The following is a 17,009-nucleotide window of genomic DNA, read 5'->3' as shown; positions in this document are numbered from 1 at the left end:
AAGATATCCTCAAAGGATGTATCTGGTAAGGGGTTAATATCCAAATATAAACAACTTATACAAATCAACACCAAAGAACCCCCCAAATAATTCTATTAAAAATGGGCAGAGGACCTGAATAGACATTTTTCTAAAGAATACATATAGATGGCCAACAGACACAGGAAAAGATGCTCAACATCACTAATCATCAGGGAAAGGCAAATCAAAACCATGATATAACCTCACTTGTCAGAATGGCGAAAATTAAAAAAAATAAATTTTGCTGAGGATGTGGAGAGAAAGGAACCCATATGCATTGATGAGAGGAAAGCAGATTGGTGCAACCACTGTGGGAAACAGTATGGAGGTTCCTCAAAAAATTAAAAATAGAATTACCATATGATTCAGTACTTCCGCTACTGGGTATTTGCCCAAAGAAAACAAAACACTAATTGGAAAAGATACAAGCATCCCTATGTTTATTGCAACATTATTTACAATAGCCAAGATATGGAAGCAACTCAAGTGTCCACTGATAGGTAAATATATAAATAAGATGTGGTACCTGTATGTACACACACACACACACACACACACACACACACACGTCATGGAATATTAAAAAGCATGAGATCTTGCCATTTGCAACAACATGGATGGACCTAGAGGGCATAATGCTAAATGAAATAAGTCATTCAGCAAAAGACAGATATCTTATGATTTTTCTCTTATGTGGAATTTAAGGAACAAAGAAAAAAAGACAGGAAAACAGACTCCAGACTCAGACACAGAGAATTGGTGGTTGCCAGAGGGAGGAAGGTGGCGGGGGGGGGGGGGGGGGGGGGGGGGTGAAATAGATAAAGGGGATTCAGAGTTAAGAGTACACTTACCGTGAGGAGCACTGAGCAATGTATAGAACCGTTGAAACATTACATTGTAAACCTGAAACTAACACTGTATGTTAACTATACCTCAATAAAAATAATCATACTTCAATGCAGAGTCTTATTGACTAAGAAGTTAATAAATAACTTCTTTTTTAATTTTGAGGAAAAAAGTAACATGTTCAAGACATTGCAGAATATGGTTTTCTTTTTTTGCTTTTGAAGATTGGTTACCCATATATTTGCATTTCCTATTATCTCCAGAAGCCAATATTGCCCTCAGCTGAGAAAAGAAATAAAAACACTGAGAGCTTTGGTGATCTGCCCAAGGCTATTAAGGATGTAAATGACAGGCAGAGCAGGAATTCAATTTTATGTCAGCTATTGTCTCATTCCGGTATACCAGGAGCTAATGTGACCTTGGAAAGAAAGACTTTCCTCTTTGGGGTAATTATTAACATTGTCAGGGCTCTACACATCAACTGATTAAAATCATGATGATCATGAGGACGATAAACCCTAAAGTGAAGGCTCCACACAACTCAACAGGAAGACAATCCATGTCAACACAAAGCAGAGGTACAATGGAAGGGGGGCAGGAGTTCAGGGCCCTGGAGAGACGGGATGGTCACTGATCAACCACAGTGGTCTCCCACACATGCCATTCATTATCCAACTGGCTCCCTTGCTCTCAGTATAAAAAAAAGAGAGGGAACTCAGAGGCACCCAAAATACAATCAGCATCATTCCAATCATCCTCAACATTTTTGCAACTAACTACCCTTCAATTATTTAAGTGGTCAAAAAATTAGAAGTTGGTTTTTCTAGATTTTAAAAAAAGTCATTTTTCTACCTTTAGTAAATTATACACCCACATACAAAAGCAATTTCCTAACCAGATCCTGAAAATGGCCAAGTTAAACACACCCATATCTTAACTGGAGGGTATTATGCTGAGTGAAATAAGTCAATCAGAGAAAGACAGTTATATGACCTCACTGATATGAGGAATTCTTAATCTCAGGAAACAAACTGAGGGTTGCTGGAGTGGGGGGGGGATGGGGGGGTGGCTGGGTGATAGACATTGGGGAGGGTATGTGCTATGGTGAGCGCTGTGAAGTGTGCAAGACTGTTGAATCACAGATCTGTACCTCTGAAACAAATAATGCAATATATGTTAAGAAAAAAAGAAGAAGAAGATAGCAGGAGGGGAAGAATGAAGGGGAGTAAATCGGAGGGGGAGACGAACCATGAGAGACGACGGACTCTGAAAAACAAACTGAGGGTTCTAGAGGGGAGGGAGGTGGGGGGATGGGTTAGCCTGGTGATGGGTATTAGGGCAAGTTCTGCGTGGAGCACTGGGTGTTATGCACAAACAATGAATCATGGAACACTACATCAAAAACTAATGATGTAATGTATGGTGATTAACATAACAGTAAAAAACCACACCCATATCTTTACCTCTAATTATAGATAGAAAGTGCTAAAATATTTTAAGATTTGGTTTAGGCAAAATACAAAGTAACAGTAATGACGTGAAGCTACCTTAGAATACTTTAGATCGTTTTTAACTAAACCCAACAAAGTTTTAGGTGTTAGAAATCAAGATGAAGTACATGACATGCAATGTCTCAAAGCTCCCTGGAAATATCCAAAAGGAAGTGTCAATGGGAAAAAAAAAAAAGCCAACTGTTCTGGCTTCTAACAAACATGGGTTTTACTCTAAAGGTATGTTTGTTTGTAAACATACCTATGCACTTGCATGCACTCATGCAAACACACACAACCTTTTAACAATTTATTTCTGGGGCGCCTGGGTGGCTCAGTCATTAAGCACCTGCCTTCGGCTCAGGTCATGGTCCCAGGGTCCTGGGATCGAGCCCTGCATTGGGCTCCCTGCTCAGTGGGAGGCCTGCTTCTCCCTCTCCCACTCCCCCTGCTTGTGTTCCTTCTCTCGCTGTGTCTCTCTGTCAAATAAATAAATAAAATCTAAAAAAAAAAAAAAAAAAGGAAAGAAAAGAAAGTATAAAAAAAACACAAACAGAACACGTGACTCCATTGGCAGGATTCCAATAAAAACCCAGGGATGTTCTGTCACATGTATATGGCATTCCTTCATCAGTGAAGTAACTGGCTGTTCAGAGAAGGCAGGTCTGAGAAGAGTTCAGGGTCATCACACCTGTCACCTCTCTACCATCAGAAAATGAGGATGCAGCTCTGCCAAGAGGAACAGTTGTGAAGGACTTTATTTCTAAAGAGGAGGATCTAACCCTGAGGATCATTCTAGCTTTTATGAGAGTTTGAATCATAATGGTGTTTGAACATCACATGTCCACCTTTATATTTTAGGGTAACAACAAAGTTGGATGCAATTCAAAAGACTCAAGGCAAATATTTCACACATGTTGGGTGGATGAATAGAGGTTCAAAGAGACTGATGGTCATATTGGTTTCTGGATTGTTTGTAACTTTGTGAGATTTCCCCTTTTCACCAGGTTTTTTTTAAAGCATTTCTTTGGATGTGCTAAGTTCATACTTAGCCTTGAGGTAAGGGAAGAAATGAGTATCTCAATGGCCAAATCAATCTCATTATTCCTCATTGGCCCCAAACCTTCCTCAACTTCCAAGCCAGGCTAAAGGGATAGTGGGCTTAGCTTTACCTGTGATGGTGATAAAGGAGAAACCCCGTTCTTTCTCCATCTTATTCTTTCCTGTTTTCCAAACTCTTGCATTTCAAGTTCTGATTACAGCAATTTTCACAGTAAAGTCAACACTGATTAATCAGAGAACTATTGGCACAATGGAAAAACTCCAGCCCAGGATTTTGGTGGAGAATTTCTTGTTGTTGTTATGACACTAGCTAGAACTCCAAGTTCTTAGTAAGGAGAAAAATGTACCATGCGATTTTTAATATCCAATGGGACACAGAAAGAAAGAGACTGAATTTAACATTTGCCAGAGAACCAGCAACCCTGGGCTACAGCCAAAGTCTGAACATTGGCCTCCCTGTTCCCAGAAGCTCATGCAGAAGCTGACTTTTCAAACTAGATGAGGAAGTGGGACTGAAAAATATATTTAAACATGTTTTAAAAATTAGAAAATAAGAGGGTCTTAAAATACTTCAAGCTCTGAGAAACTCGTCTATAAAAAAGTGGCAGAAGTTGACCATTTTCACTTAACTGTGCCTGATTTCCTCACAGGAGTCTTTAATAGACCGATCTGGAACTTCAGGCCCTCCCTTTCTGAGGATGAAGGTAGAGTTGTTCTATACACACAGATATGAAGCATTATCAAACCTCCTTTTGGCATTAAAAAAAAGTAATGTCCCTGATCCTGCCCCAGAAATACTAGACTTCTTTAATGTGAAGTTGGATATCTGATGTTTAGGTTGTATACCTAGAGAATTACCATCTCAATAAATAAAAGCATCTATTAAAGGTGAGTAAAAATATTTAACTACTTCCTTTCCTAGTGTAGAACCTCCACTTAACAACATGTAAGGTATTTTTACTACAAACATCATCTATACCTTGAGCAGATTATCAACCTGACCTGCATCCCTGATTCTTTACTGACCAAAAAAGAAATGATCATTTCTGTGTAAACAATAGTAGGAAAAGGAGGATGAGAAAGCACCAGTGCCATGGCCTCCAGAGAGTAAGATATAGCCCCTTTTCTTCCCTGACCCCCGTCAATCTCTGGAAGCTCTCGGCCTGAGGCTGGCTGTGCTAGGCCCCTGTAAAACTCAAAGGAAACAGAGTCTGCCCTGAAATCATATAGGTCACCTGGAGATGCTACCATCACAAAACTCATCAAGGCAGCCGACTCAGCTGGACAAAACAAACATCCCCAATGCCAGCCATTCAATTCACCCTCTGGTGGAGATGAAGCAGGTCATTCCATGGAAAACATTACCGGAAGTCCCCCTCCCCATTATGGAAAAGTTGAAAGAACCCAGCTTGAACACCGCCAAATAATGTTAGGTTGGTTCTCAACCGTGGGTACCTAATCAGAAGCACTGGAGAAGCTTCTAGAAGTCGATCTAAAAGCTCATCAAAAACAAATGATGTATTGTATGGTGACTAACATAATAAAATTAAATAAAAAAATATATAAAAGCTCAGGCCACATTCCAAGAATACCTAGCTTTGACTCTCTGCAGGTGGTACCTGGATGGCAGCAGCAAATCTCCCCAGGTGATTCCAAAGTGCAGCCAAGACTGAGAAGGACTATTTCTAATGTCCTTTGGCCTGATAAACCTAGCAGTCAGGAGATGGCGATGTGGGAGCCAAAACTCAAGACACTGAACTGGTGACAAAGGCATACCTGTTACCTGCAGAACTTCCATCAGAACCAGCAGAGGTCCTGTAAATCATTTCCACACCCCCCAACCCCCAACCCTACAATTCAGCTGTGGTTGGCAGGATGGCCCAAGCCCATCCTCTCAACTGTGCCTTGGAATTCAGCAAAAGCAACCAATGGAAGACTAAGATGCTTTTTGAAGGGAATTTCAGACCTCACACATTTAGAAACACTGATTCATAAATTAGGTACTTGGCGTGGAATGGCAGGCAAAATCGTCCTCTTATTGCTTAATGATTAACTCTTTTTAAAAATGTCATTTTTGTGATGAGCCCTTGCAATTAGTTGTGCATAATTACATGCAAATAGGAGGTGACCCCAGTGTAGGGAAGAGCTCTCATAAGTAGGAAGGCAGGGAAGAAGCTGGAGTCAGCCGCCTAAGAGCCTGTAGACCTTACTCCTTTTTCCAGGGATCATTGACTACAGAACGAAAAGGCTTTTGAGAAGTCAGGCAGAGCTGTCCTTTGCCCTTGGGAAATGCTCAGTCTCCATCATTCACCCAGATTCTGCAGAACCTTTAGAAGGACAAAAAGTATTTCCTTTACTATAGGACAGGCCTAGAATGAGAATTTCCCAAGCTGGACACACTACAAACAGCAAAAAATATGAAGCTCTCAGGCTTCAGTGAAATCATTACTAGTAAACATGAGTTATAAACTGACTCCAATTTAGAAGCCCTGCCACTGAGCAATTGCTTTTGTAATATTTATTCAAAAAGTCATAAATTCTATTATGTGCTCATATGACACTCTTGAGAGACATTCATGAAAATTAAGGCTTATCAACACAGTGAGCAAACACATATGAATCATTTCCTAAAAAAAAAAAAAAAAAAACAGGCAAGGTATAAGAAAATAATCTTCCAGGCTATATATCTTAATTGGGGAAAAAAAAAAAAGAACATGTTGGTTAAAAACCAAACGCTGAATTTGACAGAATTCTTTTCATAAGCAGCCTATCAAGTAATAGGCAGAGATTTTTAACAACCTAGCTGAGCAATAAAATGGCTAACATTTAAAATAAGACCCTCTAGGGGCACCTGGGTGGCTCAGTCTGTAAAGCGTCCAATTCTTGATCTCAGGGTCCTAAGTTCAAGCCCACATTGGGCGTGGAGCCTTTAAATAAATAAATATTCCCTAATCACTTAATTCTTTTCTGCATACTTTAAAGAAAGTGTTCCCACCTCTGAAAAAACAAGATAATGGAATTAAATAGTCAGTAATAAGCAAGGAAAAGGATTGCCCGGACTGTAAGACAAAAAGCTACTTAAGGTTCCATTCCTCTCCCTCCTAACTAATCGTATGTTTCAAGTGATGCAATACTTGGTAAAGAACACATGTACCATGCTTCCTAAACTCATGATTTAATACATGAACACTAATCATTTTATTATCTTATGATCTGAGCATGGTACTTTGTTACAGTTTCACCTTTGGAATCGGGAAAGGAAAAATTCATTTTTCACAGACAAAATTATTCAGCAAACAACAGAGAAGGAATGGACAACAAAGACCTAAGCAAGTAATATTAGAAACAATAAGTCCATTTTTGGTTTTTGAACTTGCCCCAGTAATAACCTTGTATTTCTGGGGTGCCAGTTCATTTGCAGAGCACTTCCTTTTGCTCGTGTTGGCTTAGGAAGTAGATAGAGCATGTGTTGTCTGCATTTAACATTTGGGACAATGTAAGACCAGGGAGGTTATGTGGCTTCCCCGAGGACTAGGGTGCGCAGCCACAGCTTACAGATAAAATCCACTCGTGGCCTGTTTTTGTGTGGCTCATAAGAATAGCATTTACATTTTGCAAATAGAGTTTCCAAGTGAGCCCACTCACTCGTTGGCACCTCTCCTATGGGTGATTTTGCACTATGACAGCAGAGCAGAAAAGAGACTATATGGCCCTGAAAACCAGAAATATTTATTCTCTGGCCCTTTACAGAAAAAAATTGCTGACTCTTGTCCAAGACCCACAGGGGAGCCATGAACAGAGCCCAGATTTTTGGGAGCCAATCCAGTGTTCTTTCTACTCAATCTTGTGCCTCTCTGTAAGCCTGTGGTTCATCCCAGGCATTTTTTTGAGGAATAAGAGGAAGTTTACAAAGCACAAATGTAGGTACTTGGACTAGAAAGAGAAAAGGCATTGAGAAGGGAGCGAGATACAGCAAATGAGGAGGAGACAGGAGAGGAATCTGACCCCAGCAGAGACCATATCCAGAATCTCACCTGATTTAGATGATTTAAATGATGAGTTTTGGAAACTTCTGAGTTGAGATTTCAGTTAGATTTGAGACTTAGAGTTCATGCTGGAATGGGACAAATATATTTTGCATGTGGAATTAACATGAATGGGAGGGGGGCAAAGGGCAGACTGTACAGGGTTGAATAATGTCCCCCTAAAATTCATGCCAGCCCCATACCTCAGAAAGTAACTTTATTTATAAATAGGGTCTTTGTAGGTATAATCAAGTTCTGATGAGATCATCCTTCGGATGAGGGTGGGCTCTCATCCAGTGACTGGTCTCCTTATGAGAAGAGGGAAATTTGGACACAAAGAGGGGAATGCCATGAGAACAGAGTCACACAGGAGAGAACTCTATGTGACAACAGGCAGGGACTGGAGTGACATGTTTACAGGCCAAAGGTTTCCAAGGATATCTAGCACCACCAGAAGCTAGGAGAGAAGCATGAAACATAGGCTTCCTCAGAGCCTCCAGGTGGAACCAATCAACCTTGACTTCAGGCTTCCAGCCTCTAGAACCAGGAAAGAATGTGTTTCCATTTTAAGCCACCCTGCTTAAGGTACTTTATTACAGCAACCCTAGGAAACTAATCCAGATTCGTGGTCAAGAGGAGTGGCCTTTGAAGAAGATCAAGACCAAGAGAAAAGGAGGAAGTCGTGGAGTGCCAAACCCCATAAAGAAGTTTTTGTTTAAAACATAAACTCGGAGTACCTCTAGAAGACCTTGGTGGAAAACAAAATGAAACAGAAACCCAGAGTCCCTGATGATTCGATCTAATTGGGTTTTACAAACACATGTTGCCAAGGTAAGCAGAACTGACTTACATTTAAGCTTTTTCTTCCCAGTGGATCTGTTTACAAGCCCATCCCCTAAATAACAGGCTTTCTCCCAACACCCCTCCATGTATGGGAAACAAAATGCATTTTACAACACAGGAAAATAGATTAACTAAAATCTCTGTAAGAATGTTCCTGACATACCTCTTTTCTGAAATAATCTGAAATTTCCACAGATGGCCTAATTTTTAAAATACTTTGGACAGTGGACCCTTGAACAATGCAAGAGGTGGGGCACCTACCCCCGCACAGTCAAAAATCTGCATACAACTTTTGACGCCCCAAAAACTTAACTACATGGCCTGCTGTTGACCAGAAGCCTTACCAATAACATAAACAGTCGATTAACCCGTATTTTGAACATCTATTATATACTGTAGTCTTACAACAAAGAAGCTAAAGAAAATGTTAAGAAAATCATAAGGAAAATACAGTTACAGTACTGTATTTATTGAAAAAAATCTGCATGTAAGTGGACCTACACAGTTCAAACCCATGTTGTTCAAGGGTCAACTGCATAAGTGATTAAAAAAGAATTATACACTTTTTTAAAGATTTATCTGAGAGTTGGGACACCTGGGTGGCTCAGTCGGTTAAGCGTCTGCCTTCAGCTCAGGTCATGATCCCAGGGTCCTGGGATTGAGTCCGGAATCGGGTTCCCTGCTCAGTGGGGAGCTTGCTTCTCCTTTTGTCTGCCCTGCCCGCCACTCTCCCTGCTTGTGCTCTCTCTCTGCCTGATAAATAAAATAAACAAACAAATAAATAAAAATCTTTAAAAAAAAGATTTATCTGAGCGCGAGAGAGAGAGAGCATGAGCAGGGGGAGGGGCAGAAGTAAAGGAAAAGGAGAGAATCTCAAGCAGATTCCCCGCTGAGCACTGAGCCCAACACAGGGATCCATCTCAAGACCCTGAGATCATGACCTGAGCAGAAACCAAGAGTGGGCCGCTCAACCAAGTGAGCCACCCAGGTGCTCCAGAATTGTACACTTTCAATCAGATACAATACATGTATCCAAACAATGTATCACAGAACCATCACAGTCACTTCTAGAATCTCCCAATGGCTCAGTATGCACCTCTTACATTGCTTGGCACCAGATATACTAAAGGCTAATTCTCCAAGCAAACCCCACATACACACATTTTTCAGCACAACACTTTTGAAGGTTGAAACAAGATACATTCCTCCATTTCTTCAAAAGTGTAAGAAAATGGTGGTAAAGACATGAGGTTGCAAACACAACATAAAGGTAAGTCAAAAACTGGGTGCATCCTATGTTCCTATGTAATTCAGTCACTGAATAATAAAAAACTTAGACTGACTGCTTTGAAACTCTTTGCAGACCATATATAAAATATACATGAATACAGTTGCTACAAGTTCATGATAAAGTTGTCCTTGGGGGCCACACTAAAGCCCACGCAATGCTGGCACTTTAGTAGCTAAATTCTTTTTAGTAGACCCACAAGAGATTCATCTGAGACAGAGTTTTCCTCTTTATCATGATGTCATGTTGTATCTTGGTATCAATTATTTTAAATAAACTATTTCTAATCTAGATTCTTAATGAACTCAGAGAATTTTCCAGTGGATTTGCCTTCCAGTATACCATATACAATCCTATTTGCCTCCTCCTCCCCCATTCCTGTTTCATTATTTTCCTATGTTTTGAAACATAATTGTATTTTTTTAAAGATTTTATTTATTTACTTGAGAGCAAGCAAGAGAGAGAAAGCACAAGGTGGGGGGGGGGTGGGGCAGAGGGAGAGGGAGAAGCAGACTCCCCGCCGAGCAGGGAGCCCAATGCGGGACTCGATCCCAGGACCCCAGGATCATGACTTGAGCCAAAGGCAGGCCCTTAACCGACTGAGCCACCCAGGTGCCCCTGAAACATAATTGTATTTTAAATAACCAGTGGTGATACCAAAACAAATACCAGCTTGATACTAGTACTTTATGAGGGCCTAATGCTAGTTGGGACACAAGCATCACGCTCCTAAACCATCACTTAGCTCCAAAAATAAAGAAGGAAAATCCACTGATAGCTCTGAGTGGTCTGCAGGGCGTTCATGACACTATTTCCTAAGACTGGGCATTCTGGAAAAGCCCAAGATCTCTACTGCGCCAGTGGAGAAATTAACGGGGCATCTTAGCAGTACGAGTAAATGTATGTGTCTTCCTTGTCTCAGCACCCGAAAAAATCAATCTAAATGCCTGCATTTCTGAATCACTGGGGACCACCACAATACCCTTGGGAGCGAAAGTTCATCACACTCTTCTGGAGTTGGAGCTCCAGAGCTTCTTTGGCTTCTGACCAAAGCACTCTGTCAACCTCTGTCCAAAGCCATATGCTATCTAGAGAAGGAAAGCATGCATCCACAATTAGGGCCAATGCCCCTGCGGCGCTTTACCTTATTCTGCTCACACGCGTACTGTATCCTCAGAGTGTCCATGGCTCTGATCATGGCTTGCATGGCGGTGAATATGTTTTGGTAAACCAGCTTCGTGAACCCCTTTCTATCTTCATCGCTGTAACCAGACCCATGGATGATTCTCATTTGCTTGATAAAGGTGCTTTTGCCACTTTCACCAGTTCCTGGTAAGACAACACAAGGGGAAAACACAGTCAGTGGTCTTTCAAAGGAGCACGCTGGCGGTGTTGCTCTGTATTACGAAGAATAGGTGGATTGGGTGAACTTGAACTTGGAAAGGGCCTGCCAGTAGTAGTATCCTAGACCCCAGGCAGAGGGATCCCTATCTTGTACCTTGTGCTTTAGAAGGCCTGATCTCTCTCTCTCTCTCTCACACACACACAGACACACACACGCAATTAGGGGTACACGAGTGTCTCTGTCCCTTGGAATAATTCTAACCATCAGCTCTTGTAACTAACACTGTCTTGGGCCCAGGGAACTGCTCCCCCACACCCCTTGTCCTAAGTTCCTTCTGACGATTGCCAACTGTCCGAAAGCCCCGAGCATTTGAGGGTTTCATCACTGCCAATACAGCAGTGATGGTGATGGGGGCTGCCTCAGAACTGAGAGAGCATTTGAGCAGTAGGATAAAAGTCTGATTCACCTGTCAATTCCCGCCTTTTGGATACACAAATACAAGTGATCCTTGCACAATCAATCACCATCCCCCGTTGTGCCAACTGTCTGTATTCCTGCTCCTCCTCGCATTCCAATTTGTAGTTCAGGAGCTCCTCCAAACTCACAGCCCCTGCACGTGGCAGTTGAGGAACCGTTTACAGTATCAAACCATTCCTACTGCCCTGAAATCTGTAGAGATGTCCAGGCATAAGGAGTGCAATATGCCAGGACTTCACGTTACTATCAGACTGAGATATTGCTTGAAAGGACAATGACAGTTACAGTGTAAGTGAAAGAGATTTCTATGATGCAATTAAAATATTTTCTAACATTCCCTGTGGTAATTTACTGTACCTAAAACTAATACAATGTTACATGTCAAATAGATCTCAATAAAAAAAGAGGATTTACTGTATGAGATCCCATTACCATGTTTGTATTCTTGCTCCCCCTCCTCCAAACTCACAACCACAAGTTATGTTGTGGTCCATTTTCAAATCTCCGTATTGCTCTAAGAATTTTGTAACAATTCAGGTTGATGTGCCCCCGGCAGGGTAAAGTTTCTTCAGACTGAAATTAATGAGAAACTATCTCAGAACTAAAATGATTCAAGATAAATTCTAACTTTGAATGGGTGAGTTATACAGTATTCAAATTATATTTTAACAAATCTAGTGCAAAAAAATGTTGTCTCAGTATTTGTCAAAAGAACACAAATTACACAAAAATCTTAATTAAAATATAATTAGTGATTTTTCTATAAGGGCAGCAAAAAACCGTGGAATAGGAAATGATTAATTATAAAATCTTTACTACTTACCCATATCTCATTGGCCCAACAGAATACCCAGACAGTGCAAGTATAGATAAATTCAATCATCTTTGATACTTTGCTGACCCCGAGTCACATAAAAACCACAGTTGTACACATCTTTTTTGACATTTTAGTTATGAAGACATGTACATCATGGTAAGAGGTTAGAACAGATTGATAATAGGTTGTTAGCTTGATTATAATCTGTAACTATTTCAACTTACAGGATGTGGGTCTCTACGTGGACTCTTACCTGGGCCCTGCAAACATCAGGGTAGGGCCTATCACAAGGGCCTGAGAAACACTTAAGAGACTCGATCAATTTTTCCACATGGATAGTTGAGATACACCTGTTAGCGTTTGATGAGGTTTTTCCTTGCAAGAAAAAAATGTTCCTTTAGATTGACCTTTTCAAAACACAAGCATGCCTTGCTGTCTCTCTCCCCAGCCTCACTCAAAACCCTCAACAGCTAACTTCCCAGTCTTCTCAGGAGGAAAGACAAATCTCACTACAGCCATCACAGCTGTGCGGACTGGCCCCTTGGGCTTCACCAGCCTCCTCTCACATACGCTTTGTTCCACCCTCGACTTTCTGGCACACTGGCCTTCTTGCAGATCCTCCCTTCTCACTGCCTTTGCTCATGCTCTGCATGTTCCTGGAATGCTCTTCCTTTGTCCTGCTCACCTTGGCTCTTGGCCTCCCTAATGAAGTCAGGTTCCCCGACTGGAAGTTCTCATGGTACCAATTGTAGCACATGTTCTGGTTGCACTTTTGCTTATTAAAGTCATTCTCCATTTGACACGTGTCTCCCCTACCAGCCCCTAAGCTCCCTAACAAGAGATGGGGGCCATGTTTGTTTTTACTCGCATTGTCTCTTGTGGCAGGATAATGTCTGACACTTGGCACATGCTTAAGAAGCATTTAAATTACTTTAAATTGTGCTAAAATACACATACAATTTAGCATCTTCCTTTTTAAGTGTTCAGATCTTAAGTGTTAAGTACATTCACATTCACATTGTTGCATAATCTCCAGAACTCTTCCTCCTGCACATGCGTTAAACAACTCCCCGACTCCCTGCTCCAGCTCCAGGGGACCACCATTCTACTTTCTGTCTCTATGAATGTGACTACTCTAGATACCTCATAAAAGCAGAATTACACAGTATTTGTCTTTTTGTGGCTGGCTTACTTCACTTAGCATAATGTCCTCAAGGTTCATTCAAGATGCTGCATGTGACAGGATTTCCTTCCTCTTAAAAGACCTGAGTAGTATAGCAGTATTTTTTGAATACATGATAGCAATTAAGAGTATACCCAACCTCAACTACCTGGATACTACAGGTATGGGCAACAGGGTAGGTTTTCCCCTCCCAACCACCCCATGAGCTATGTGAGCAGCATGACTTCAATCACAGCAGGAACCACCACAAAAAGTGGACAAGCAGGAGGCTTATCCTGATTCTCTGTAACCTTTTCTGGGTTATTCCTCCTTCCGAATATTGGCAACTATTCGAGTAGTCACTGTGTGGCAGCTATTCTATACGAACTACCTCCTATCTTCTTGCAACCACCCTACGAGGTTTGTACTGTTACCTTTGTTCTACAGATAAAAAACCTGGGGCTCACCAGATGTCCAACAACAGATGAATGGATAAAGTAGATGTGGTGTGTGTACACACACACGCACACATACACACACTGGAATATTACTCAGCCATCAAAAAGAATGCAATCTTGCCATCTGCAATGACATGGATGGAACTAGAGGGTATTATGCTAAGCGAAATAGCATAAAACAGAGTCTCAGGTGGGAGGTCCACTGAGTCAGAGAAAGACAAATACCACATGATTTCAGTCATGTCAGGAATTTAAGGAATAAAACAGATGAACACAGGAGAGAGGAAGAAAAAATAAAATCAGATGAAAATTGAGAGGGAGGCAAACCATAAGAGATGCTGAACTCTAGGGAACAAACTGAGAGTTGCCGGAGGGGAGGTCGCTGGTGGGGATGGGGTAACTGGGTGATGGGCATTAAGGAGGGCACTTGATGTATTGAGCACTGGGTATTATATGCAACTGATGAATCACTAAATTCTACCTCTGAAACTAAAAAGAAAAGAAAAGAAAAAGAAACCTGGGGCTCAGATTAGTTAAGTAGTCTCTGCAAAACCATACCATTAGCAAGAGAAAGACAGGACTTTATTCAATCAGACTAATGACAGACTCTTGTCAGGGGGAAAAAAATCAGGGTCATGACCAGTAGGACTCAGCTATACTGGTCTAACAAAGACAAATGTGAGGTTCACAGCCACATACTGAACCCAAGCCCTAGCCACCGTCCTGCAAACACAAGCTGCCAGGCTCAAGGAAGAACTTTCAGACAGGTGCATGTACTCACAAGTAGCCTCACTGCTACCTCACTTCACCTCCGGAGGCAGAAAAGGTGGGTGCTGCCTTCCGATGTCAGAGATGCCACTCACCGGCTGTGAGTCAGCAAACAAGGTGAGGTTGGTGCCAATGCAGAGCTGGGGCTAGAAGCCAGGCTGCCGATGCCTCAGCCTTCAGGTTTACCAAAGGTATCACCTTCCCTGAAGGCATTTTTTTCCCCCTCCATCCCCTCAACAGTCGGGCCAGCCCCCGTGGAGCTCTCTAAGCACCTGGGACACCCCAGTCCCATCTTGTCATTGCTTGTTTGCAGATCTTTCACTACTTAGCCCAGTAAGGGTAAAAGCCTGAGAGTCACACATTTGGGTACCATGAATACTGTCTGCTACATAGTTGGCTGTCAAAGAATGGCAAAATGCAGGTATGAATGGAACAAATGTGAGAAGCCACAGTTTTCTTTTATAGGTCTTATATCATGGTCAATCACATAAAAATAAGACATGAACTGTCTAAAGGATTGCAGTGACATCGGGTGCCCCTGAAGCCACCATTTCATGATGACTCTCAGCTCTCCAAATCCCATATAATAAAGTGAGGACCTGTGGGAACCTTATACTGCCTGAACTTGGTCCCAAGTCCCAGATTACATTAGATCTCTGCTCTTACAGGATCCTGGGGTCCCTGAATCTCCTTTTGTCTAAGATGCTGCCATGCATTCTTCTGTTCCATGCCAGCAGGGTTGACCCATGGTCCAGGGCTACCTTATCCCAAGCAAATACTAACCCTTCTGCATTTTATACACCGTGAAGCTAATGTGAAAGGAGAGATTATGTGACTATCTCGAGGCAAGCTGTGATTTTGGCCCTGCGACCAGAAAAATTACTCAAGACTCAGCCCAAAGTTCTACCAAGGTAGAGAACCTTTTTAGTTATAAAGGCCATTCACCTACAAGAGATTAAAGCCAACCCCAACACCAGCCTCAAACATAGTAACGGTTTTTAAAAGTCATTGACTTTTCCTTTTGGACAGGGAGCATTTCCAAAAGAAAATGTTAAAAATGATTTTAAATATTAATAAAAAAAGATACACGCTTATTTGATAAACACCAGTATTTTTAAATATTCTTCAGTTCTATATTGCCGTTATTTGAAGAATAAGAAACCAAACACGGAGGAAAAAAAGGCCAGGTTAAAGGCAAAAGAGAGATTGAAAGACATGCTACACTGGGGGCTGAGGTCCAGAGAACAGAGTCTCAGGGTGGGAGGTCCACTGCCTCCCACATAAGCTGCAACACGGATACCCCAGTTAGAACCTTCTTTGTCCAGAAGGGAAACTGAAAACTAGAGAGATTACATAGTTTATTTAATCTTTGCCCAAAGTCGCTCAGCTTGGAAGTGCTGGGTCTTGGATCTCAATTCAGGTCTGTGTTGGTATGTGTCTTTCCCATGATAACACCTTGTGCTGGTTTTACACTGAGCGTTTCCCCAAATAAATGGTCAAGTCCCACCCTCTTATCGTTTTAAGCACAGTCTTCATCTGGTACTGACACTGCAACACTCGGGACTTTATCTCGAATCCTTCAGAGCTCTGCTCTAAGTGAGATGTTTCCAGCAGCAGATGCGGGCAACAGAGGGGAAAGGTGGAGCGCTCTCTGCCATGACCTCTGTGACTGGGACCAACCAGAGGAAACAAGAAACTCAAGCTAAGGATCTGAGCTGACTTTCCTCATTTGTTCTCAGCAGAAACTCAACACTCATACACTGAGTACAACTGTTTGTTTTGTGCAAGTAAAAGTTCTAAAGGATAGGAGTTTTAGAATGAAAATGACCGGTGACTGGAGGATTAGGTGACTTAGCTTTTACCTCCCACCTAATCATGTCAGTAGCATGGGCCTACTCTGCTTTGTTTCTTGTCTCTTTGTGAGGACTTTCGGGTTTCCCTCCAAAATCACCATGCTACAGCAGATAGTGAAGACAACCTGAGCCCTCACCCTGGGAGCAGCTTTTTAGGTCACAGGGAGGGGGAATGCCTTTGGTGGGAAGGTGAAATTTGGTGTCAGGTTACCAAGGGATTCTATCTGAGGTGGGAGGTGACAAGGGAGGGTGGAGGAGGGGCAGAGGTGGGGGTACCCAGAGGGGCCCAGAGACTGGAAGGACTTTCACTCCTGGACCCAACGCTGTTAAAACACCAGACGGGCAAAGTAATAAAATTAAACCCACCTCCAGATTCTGTTCCAAATATTAATAAAGGAAATGGCTCTTTTCCCCATTTAGTTTTTACTTCAACGTTTGAGTATTTGGAGGAAAAAAAAACACCCAACAATGGTTATAAGTACTTTTAAACTTTCAATAAGTTTGAGGTTCTTGCTCGCTGTCATCCTACTACAACAAGCCTCTGTAATGAAATC

At 41.8% G+C, this 17,009-nt stretch overlaps 1 protein-coding gene across 3 annotated transcripts in view; it reads right to left on the bottom strand.

Annotated features, from left to right (window-relative positions):
• The window catches only part of GNA14 (G protein subunit alpha 14), a 182,203-nt gene that overhangs the window by 72,627 nt on the left and 92,567 nt on the right, over positions 1-17,009 (bottom strand). For 2 of the 3 annotated variants that reach the window (XM_027616830.2, XM_027616832.1), the window contains exon 2: positions 10,720-10,904. In XM_027616830.2, coding sequence (XP_027472631.1) covers positions 10,720-10,904 — 185 coding nt within the window. Of the gene's footprint in view, positions 1-10,719; positions 10,905-11,386; positions 11,479-17,009 lie in introns of those variants that run through there. The other variant, XM_027616831.1, reaches the window with a different exon arrangement.

This window comes from Zalophus californianus, chromosome 13 (assembly GCF_009762305.2).
Source record: "Zalophus californianus isolate mZalCal1 chromosome 13, mZalCal1.pri.v2, whole genome shotgun sequence".
Classification (NCBI taxonomy): domain Eukaryota; kingdom Metazoa; phylum Chordata; class Mammalia; order Carnivora; family Otariidae; genus Zalophus; species Zalophus californianus.
The sequence above is the reverse complement of the archived record's forward strand: the minus strand, read 5'-3'. Positions and strand labels throughout refer to the sequence as shown.